The 9,503-nt window shown below is 34.7% G+C and overlaps 1 protein-coding gene across 1 annotated transcript; it reads right to left on the reverse strand.

Annotated features, from left to right (window-relative positions):
- Positions 1-4,517: 4,517 nt before the first annotated feature.
- On the reverse strand, positions 4,518-9,005 carry LOC120118921 (filament-like plant protein 7). Its single transcript, XM_039138830.1, has 6 exons — positions 8,776-9,005; positions 8,333-8,483; positions 7,954-8,092; positions 5,439-7,860; positions 5,273-5,333; positions 4,518-5,173 (listed from the first exon to the last, which is right to left on the reverse strand). The coding sequence occupies exons 2-6, from the start codon at positions 8,429-8,431 to the stop codon at positions 4,733-4,735; spliced, it is 3,162 nt and encodes a 1,053-aa protein (XP_038994761.1). The 5' UTR covers positions 8,432-8,483; positions 8,776-9,005; the 3' UTR covers positions 4,518-4,732.
- Positions 9,006-9,503: the final 498 nt, after the last annotated feature.

Raw genomic sequence — 9,503 nt, forward strand, 5'->3', positions numbered from 1 at the left:
GAACGTTGGGGATGATTATAGCCGTTTTAGTGTGAAAACATTTAATAAAACAGCTTGGAGTGTGGGGGGAATCGGTTCCCCCTTGAAGGGAATCGGTTCCTAAGTGTAAAATTCAAATATTTCGACCGTTGTACAAGGGGGAATCGGTACCCCCTTGGGGGGATCGGTTCCCTCCGAGCATACTGGAATTCTCGGAACAAAACTGTTTAGGGGGGAATCGGTTCCCCCTATGGGGGAATCGGTTCCCTCCGAGCATTCTGGAAATCTCGGAGCCAAACCATTCAGGGGGGAATCGGTTCCTCCTATGGGGGGGAATCGGTTCCCTATGAGCAATCTGGAATTTTTGGCTTTGAATTGGTTCGAAATACTTTGTAAAATTATTTTGAAATTGTTTTATGATTAAAACTTAATTTTACACTTAAGTAAGGATTAAAAATGATTTTTGAAATATTTGGAGTAATGTTTTGATATTCGAATAGTTATATCGAATATACTTAGAAAATCATTTGGAAAATCTTAAAATCCATTTAACTTAATTTGTTATATCGAAATATCAAAATGTTTCAACACTTGTTATACTTTATGCGATAATTAAAAATGATATATTGAATGTCATATGCATAAAGCACTACATAATATCATGCATTTAATATGTATACCAATTGTTAATGAAAGCATATGCATGAACATATAACAATTTTCATTTGCAAATTAAAGATGAAAGAGTTGTATGCAAATATGCAAAGTAAAAGAATGAATTTCATCAAAATATCAAGATCCAAACATTTAAAATCATTTGATGAGTATTCAAACTAATTACTATATAATCATGCAATAGAAAAATATATTTCATAAATCACATTTTGCGTGATTTAGATTTGCATTCATGCAAATCTATTAAAATCATCTTCTATGACTCCTTTTTACTTAGACATCCCAAGAAAACTTTTAAAGATAAAACTCATAGAATACTAATTATGTAAATAAAATCTTATACTAATTGATATTTGAAAAAAATATATAATACCAATTTTAGGTATGGAGGATGTCAAATAAGGCATATGAAAATTTAAGAAAAATATTTAAAATTTTCTTACATATGCATCATTTAAATGATACCAATTAAAAGAGATTTCAAAACATTATCAAGCTTGACATCATAAGCTTAAAGTGATTCCAAATGTTAAAAATATTCAATAAATTAAGGACATCACTTGTTTTGAAAATGGGTTTCCATGAAAGCACACATTAAGGTCAAAGTATTGAAAAAACATTTAAAACATAAAAATATAACTTTACCAAAAAAAATTATGATTAACTAAAAATTGATAAAAACATTTAACTTTAAGACATGTCCATCATGACACATTTTCAACATACATGAGATAACAAACAATATGTAATCATCCATGCTTAATACGCATGCATGCATAAAACAAGATAGGTAACCAATAGACAAAATCAAAAACATTTCAAGGCAAAAGATTACCCATTCCTTATCTTGTGTGGCTAGAACATTTGAATTTCTTCACTTTTGTCACAATTGCTCCCACACATCTACAAGAGACATTTATTTGGATTTTGGTATCCAAATTGCTTTGGATCCTTGATTGTTAGTGCTAATGTCCCTTGTTCCCTTAAGAACCTATACTTGTCTAATTTTAAAATGTTTTCTAAGCTTTAAAGGATAAGTATGTTCCATGTGACCAAGGAAATGACAATGTGAGCATTTTGCCATTTTAAACATGATGAATTATTTTGAGAAATTAATTCTTTTTTCTTTTGTTAAACTTTCAAGCTTAACTTTGAGAATTTTCCTTTTCTAAGTCATTGATTTTGATTTTTGAAAGCACAAAATCATTTTTTAAAACTTCATTTTGTTTTTCAAAACCAAATCATTTTCAATTTTAAAATTTGAAATCAATTTCTTATATTTGGAATTCATGGTCTCAAATTCCAAATACAATTCATCATAAACATCTTGTAACTCATTAAAATAATATGAATAAAATTCACTAGAGTTATAAGATACCTTAGGCTCTTCAAGAGCCATAAAGCACACCACATTTGGATGTGAGATGAGGATTGAACTTGATGGTTCTTCTTTCTTATCACCATGTAATTCTTCAAGCTTATCTCAAAGCTCCTTGGCATTAGAACATAAAGAAATTTCTTCATATATATTGGGACCAAATGCACAAAATAAAATGTGCATGGTCATGGCATTTTGTTGAAATTTATTCCGTTCTTGGTCACTCCACTCCTTTATCTTCTTCGTTGGAGAATAATAGCCATTCATGATCATCTCCCATGCTCCAAGATCAATGGATTGAATGAATAGCTTCATTAAGTTCTTCCAATGACCATAGTTAGGTCCATTGAAGTATGGATACTTGTTGATCTGTTGGGAGTCCTCCATGTAGAATGAGTCGGAAGTCGAAGCCATCTTTCCGGTTTAATACAAAATTGATAGAACACTTCTATGATCTTCACAAGGTTGTTAAATCATTGATTGTGACTTGCTCTAATACCAATTATTGGGCTCGAAACAATCAACCAAAAATCGCCAAGAGAGGTGAATTGACCTTTAAAAATCTTTGGAGTGGAAGCAATAAAAGATAAAAATTTGGCACAATGATTTATAGTGGTTCGACTTATCAACCAAGTCTACATCCACTACCTTAGCTTCACAATAATGATTTTCTAACAAATTTACTAATTTGTTCTTACCTTTAAAGGATAAGGTGTAACTTTTACAGCTCTATAGTTTTTCTAATGTTAAACTAGAACCACTTCCCTTTTACAATGTTTGATTTGGTAAACAAGAATATCTCACTAGGTAGGTGTTTACAAATGTTTAAGCTCACAAATAATGAATATAAAGATATTCAACAAGGCTCAATACACTATATACAAGAGAAAATGAAAAATAAGAATGAAAAACTCTTTTCTCTCGATCTTTAAGCTTGGATAGGTGTAGTAATCTTCTTCAAGTGTCCTTGGAGTATTTTTATTGCGTGGAATCAGTTGCTAGCCATTTATAAATCGTTGGGGATGAGTTATAGTCGTTGGGAAGCTTTAAAAACATGCAATAAAGGCCACCTGCACATGCAGTTTTGAAATTTTGATGAAAGTTTCGAAACTCTTACTTAAAAATATGATCGTTGAAGAAAATCGGGTCATTAAAACAATTTTTGGGTGCAAAGTTTCGAAACTTTAAAAAAGTTTTGAAACTCTTAATAAAAGTTTCAAAACTCTTACAAAGTTTCCAAACTATGAATGGTACCCGTGTCATGAACATTGTCAAATAGTGATTGAATAGGATTTTTCATATTTAAAAAGCTTTAAACACATTTTAAACACTTTAAACATATTTTAATTAACTCAAAAATATTTCATATATATAAAGTAATTAAGAACACATGTATTTTTAAGTTATTTTGGACTTTGAATTATTTTAAAATATTTGATTAAGTCCAAAATCAATTTTACAAATATTTGTTATATCAAAATATAAGTTCAACATCTGCCCCGGTGAAAGTGAATGATTTAGTGCATTATGATGAACTTGACTCAGTAGGTTGACTTGTGTGTTTTTCCGTCCCCTTTGTATTTTAGTGTTGACTCTTGCTGCTCTAAGTGATTTGTGTGTACTCTTTTCCTCCATTTAAGCTTGAGAGGTTTTTAATGAAGCACGTAAGATACTTCCTATGTATGATTTTCTTTTAATCTACACACTTTAGCCCAAAAAAAAATACAAGTAGTCACTCAAATATAAATAAACTCTTTTTTAATATTAATTTTTTAAAAATTATAAATATTATTATAAAATAAATATTATGTTTTTAGCTATCATTAACTGTTTAATCGCAACAAAGTTCCCATTCACCAAATCCAGACCTTTATAAACACATTACACACATTCATATGCACTTCTCTTTTTTTTGTGATTTCATCTTCAAGTATTCTTATAAAAAAACCTATATTTCAAAATACTGCATATATATCTCAGCTGCGTGCTCTATTCCGAAGATTCAGTTTTTCAAAGAGAGCTTAAAACAACTATCTGAAATGAAAGTCTAATGTTTTTCCTTTATCCTTTCTCCCTTCCAATATGTCATCAACTCGCTGAAGTTTCTGCACCGACCAAAACAGTAGTTAACAAAAAAAGATGTCCACTTTATAATTCTTAAAAATTCAGTGACTAAAAGAGATATTTTAAGATAGTTTAGTACCCATTTGTTAACTTTACCCTTTTTAAAATTAGGGACTGCCCTACTTTGAAGGTTATAGAGGCAGTGCCATCAAGTAGTGGGGTAGGTTGCCTCTGCCGAGGGACATGCATTCAAGCTATCAATCAGTGTTTGAAATTCTGTGAGTTTGTTTTGTCCCAGTGACGAAGCCTGGATTTTTCATCCTTGGGATTTAGATGTTTTTGCATCATTTATTAGGCCAAAACTATTATAAATGATATTGCTTTAGTTTGTTGGAGAAGAAGATGAAAGGTAAAGAATATACCTTAAACAAACCACAAATGGCCTTCAACTTTTTAGTAATATCACTCCATTTGCATTTTCCAAAATACCTCACTGGGTTTAGGCATTACAAGACAGACCCATTATGTATAAATTCCCTTGTCAAACTATAACACATTGATCCAAGTTTCGGGTCGGTCTCGGATGTGTCGTGTTCGTACCATCCAATTGATTCATGAGATTGATAGTTCAACTCCTCAGCATCCAAAGCCCTTTCTCCGGAAAAGCTTTTTCCATAAACTCCCACCTTGTTTTCTGCTAGGGACAATTGCTAAAGATTTAACCGTTGCGTTTTCTTCATGTTGTTTATTTCCATCTAAAATGAGGGTACCGTCCGTAGGCGATAGCAATAGCGCCGCCCTAGAGATGAAAGAACTGGGATTGCCTTTTACTTTGGCCTGATCTTCAATTATCATCTGATCTAATAGAGAGGGTCTTCGACTAATCAACTTCTTCCTTGGTGGAGTTGGAATAGTCATTAAAGTCATCGGAGTTATGGTCTCGGTTTTAGCGGAGATAACGTTCTCGAAAAGGGCTGCTTCCTTCGGAGATGCCAATGCCTTCAACTTCTTTCCCAAGTTTAAAATAGTCTCTTGGCACTCGGCCAACTTTTCCGAAGCAATTGTAATCTCCTGGTCCTGGCAGATTGATCGAGTGTTAATGCATTTCACATGTTATATGTAAAGAATGAATTAATCTAATCGTTATCCACAAATAACATCAAGATATGAACTTACAGTTCGAAACTGATTTCCCTCCAGCATGATTTCAGGCTTTGGTAGCTCCTTTTCTGTCACGCTGTGAAGGGAAGAAAACATAAGTTCCATAAAACTCTCAACACTGCAAACAAAATCGACTGTGATGACTACAATATTAGGTTCAAAAAAGCAAAATTGATATTACGTGTCTAGGCCCGTGGTCTCGAATTTTTCATGGCAGCTATTATTAATCTTTGGTTCCAGGTCTTCTGAAGGAAAATTTTGACAATCTTCATCTATTTTATATTTGGTCAAGCAAAGCGGGTTATCATAGATTTCATTAGTCCATATCTGTTTTTCAACTTTCACTTCAACCATTTCCTCAGCTTTTCTCAATGTATCCAACTCCACCTGCAACTTTTCAATGGCTTTCTCAGATTCCTCAAGTTGATTTATCAGCGAGTTGCTCCTATTCATAGTTGACTGTAGCTTATCTTCGAGGTGTTGCTTTGTGGCTTCTTCGTTAACCAACTCATATCTTGCTTTTATTTTTTCCTCTCTCATATTAAGCTCTTCATTGTCATACAGAGCAGCAATGTTGAATTTTCCGGGCTGTGTAAATTGATCAACTATTACACCTTCCACTTCACTATCGCTTTCAGATTCATCCCAGTCAAAGTGATTCTTAATTGCATCCCTCATGCTCCAAACATCTTGAAAAGAAAAGCAATGGTTAATGATCCAGTCCAAACCCGAAGTTAATTCTTGGGTAAATTTGATGATGTCTGTCTTTCCATTCAATAAGTCATAACAAGCCTGCACAAATTCCTGTAAAACAGCACCGATTTCAGAAGTTTTCCATTGGAAAACACGAAACACATAGCCTGAAGGTGTTTCCGTGTGCTTATATGGGAAAGAATTCTTATCAGGGATATTATATTCTGGTGGTGGTAAGCTGATCCCTTCGATAAGCTCAATTATCCTGCAAATTGATTTATTCAAATCAGGATGCAACAGCTGGTTGCTCGCCTCTTCTGAGCAAATGTTAACATCAGCATCCTCATTACATGAATCCGATATTGAAGAACCATTCAATGGTTTCCATGACATGTAGCTGCTAATACAAGATGGATCATAGGAATTATGACGGTCCAAACCCTCCTTTTCGTCAAAAGATTCAGCAGCGTTCGGATAGCCCATGCAAGCCAAACCTCTTCTAATATCCTCAAGAATTTCATCCGTGTTTCTTTGAGTTGCATTGGTTTGCTCCAAGTTCGCTTTTGGTATATCCTGAAGTGGACCAGGAACTTTGCTAACCAACGGACTTTTGGACTTCATTTCATTGTTCAACATGCTATGGTCATCCTGATTGTCAGGAACAAGGACCATCTCCTTACACATTACCTCCAAGGCATTTCCATTCAGTCCAGTTTGTAACGGTCCCAGGGTCCCACTAGCTTCACCTGAATAAACATGAGAACTTCCCGGCAGTTCATCAACTGAGACTAAAGCTAATTTCTCCATCTCAACAAAATCATACATCAGATTTATTTCCGAGGACGCAACAGTTTTGCATGACGACGACTTCCTTATTTTTTCATTCCTGAAATGCCCAAGCTCTGAAATTAAAGCAGAAGCCCAGGATTCTGCACAGCTAGCTTTATCATCTATGCCAACATCAGACATTGATGACAACAAGATGCTGTTCCTGGTCGACTCATTGTTCGACAGACTTTTGGAGGATTCTTCAAGCCGTGATTCAACCTCCGATAATTTGGAAGCAGCACGGGCATACATGGCTCTTGAGAATTGAAGTTCACTGGTTTTGTTATTAAGGGCTTCCTTGAGAGCCATATTTTCTTCTTCAATTGCACACAACTGCTTAGTTAGGGTATTAACCCTCTTGCTTGGGCTGTCCGAATAATTGTCAAATGTGAAATCAACCCCTAGACTGGTAGGACTTTGATTTAATTTTCTCCTCATTTCAATTGAGCCCTTTCCCAGCATCCCAACTTCGTTTTTCATCTTAGCCAAAGCATCAGGACCTGGCAACCATTTACAGACTAGGACATGCAGCCGTTGACATTCTGATTCGAGCTTAGCTATTTTCTTCACACTTTCTAAATGTTGCTTGTGTGATGCTTCTGCTGTTCGGCGATTGAATTCTCTTTCTTCATTCCAGATCTCAAGTTCTTTCTCAAGCACTCGAACCTCATATTTCAAAGCAGCATTATCTTTCTCTGTGGACTCTAATCTTTTCAATAGTGCACTCAAATCAGTCTCGATCCGAGCCCTTTGCTTGTTTAAATCATCAATAACGTTTTCCTTCGCCAAGAGAGCCTTGCTAATATTAGTATTCTCAACACCTAATTTGGTAACCCTTTTCCTAGTCTCAGCCAACTGCTCCTCCAAATTCTTCTTTGAATTCTCAAAATCTTTTGAGGCATTCATCACAGCTTCGTGAATCCTTTGCTCCTGCTCTTGTCGAACAAACCGCAGCTGCCGCATGCATTCCTTGAGAGCTGCATCTAAATGGGTCACCCTTTCTTCACTTGCAACTCTCAGCTGCAAAGCTTCATCTAGTTCTTGCGTTAAAGAAGCTGCTATCGATTCCGCCTTCTCCCTTCCTGCATATAATTCATTCATTGAAAAAAAATCTCCAACATTGACAAAAAGGCAACTATAATGTGTGTGTGTGTGTGTGTATATATATTATATACCTGCAGTAGCTTGCAGTGTCGTATTTTCATGTTTCTTCACAAGTTCATCTTTGTAACTACAGTCGGAAAGTGCAGAGGCGAGCTTGTGATTTAATTTATTTAGCTCATTCTCTAGTTCTCTTTTATCAGTCACAAGAGTCTGTATATAGGAGAAATATGTGAAAACCAAAAACAACAATCGAACTTCATTGTAATAAATATTATCCCAAAGTAAAAAGCTTCCCAGAAATTACTTGCCAACCCAGAATAAAGCTTACTAAGTTTAACTTGAAGAAAATCCCAATTAAAGCATCAATCAACATTGGGTTAAAATGACAAACTTTGGCAAAGAATTTTCTGAGAAAGTTTATTGAAAATAATCAAACATTCTTGACTTTACCTCTTCTCCGTTGTCATTCTGGGAAATGTTTTGTTTGTCAGTAGAAAGACTGGTCTTCTCTGTAGATTTTTTCCTCCATAGCCAGATTTTTTGGTCCATTGTTTCACCAATCCCAGTTTCAATAATTCAAATATTTCTAAAGTTAAAACATCTGCATTTAAATCACAATGACAACACAACAAATCAGTACAGTGTTCATCCAAAACAACATTATTGCATTTATAATGTTCTTGCTAGCTACTTCCAGAAACCGATAATTTTTAAAGTAAAAAACACGAAGTAAAATGCGATCTTAATCAAGCAAAACGTGCAAACATTGTGAAATTAAAGCCAAAAGAAATGAACTTTTCTGGCTAGAAAAAGAAATGAACATCACTACCTTACTAGAACAAAGCCTTGATGCAAAATCTTTAAAAAATACTGGAAAGTTGAATGTATTTTACCTTTGATGATGAATGGAGTGGTAGTTTCCAACAATGAATGGATCATCAAAGGATAAAACCAAAAGGACAAAAGAAAAAACTCTTTGAACTCCTAAATTTCAGAGAGATGAAATCAGGGGAAGTGTGAATTAAAATGAAACGTGGGATGTTGGGACTTCCACCGACAGTATTGAGTGGAACAATGAAGAAGATGAGAAAAAACTAAAGCAACATAAAGGGGGAGAGAGAGAGAGAGTGACAAGCAAGAAAAGTGAACTGTGGGAAAAGTGATGAGACTTAGAAAACTAGGATATTAATTCAGATTTTTTGGGTTAAATATTATATTGGCCCTTAAAGGTATGACTTGTTATCACTTAGGTAACTAAAGAATTTTATAATTCAATTTGCCGTTTACTACTTTATCGCATTTTTTTTTGTTATAAAAAGCCAAGAAGAGAAATAAGAAAGGCGTTTTTACCCAAAAATAACCCTAACAATAAATAATTACATGTCAGACATTATTTTTCTAAATATTATCGATCTAGCATCTTTTTTGACAGGTGGATGGAAGGTGTGGATTAGGAAGCGTGTCTTCTCGGGGTTCTGTCCGAGCTAACGTCACGTTGGAAAGGTGTAACTCATGAAGCGCGCTTTCGTGAGATTTTCTGACATATCAGGGAGGCGCGAATCATGAGATGCACCTCCCATTATTACCCTCATCTATCCCGACCAATCACCTATACCCCTCC

Source organism: Hibiscus syriacus, unplaced genomic scaffold (genome assembly GCF_006381635.1).
Source record: "Hibiscus syriacus cultivar Baekdansim isolate YM2019G1 unplaced genomic scaffold, ASM638163v2 tig00110330_pilon, whole genome shotgun sequence".
In the NCBI taxonomy this organism is placed as follows: Eukaryota; Viridiplantae; Streptophyta; class Magnoliopsida; order Malvales; family Malvaceae; genus Hibiscus; species Hibiscus syriacus.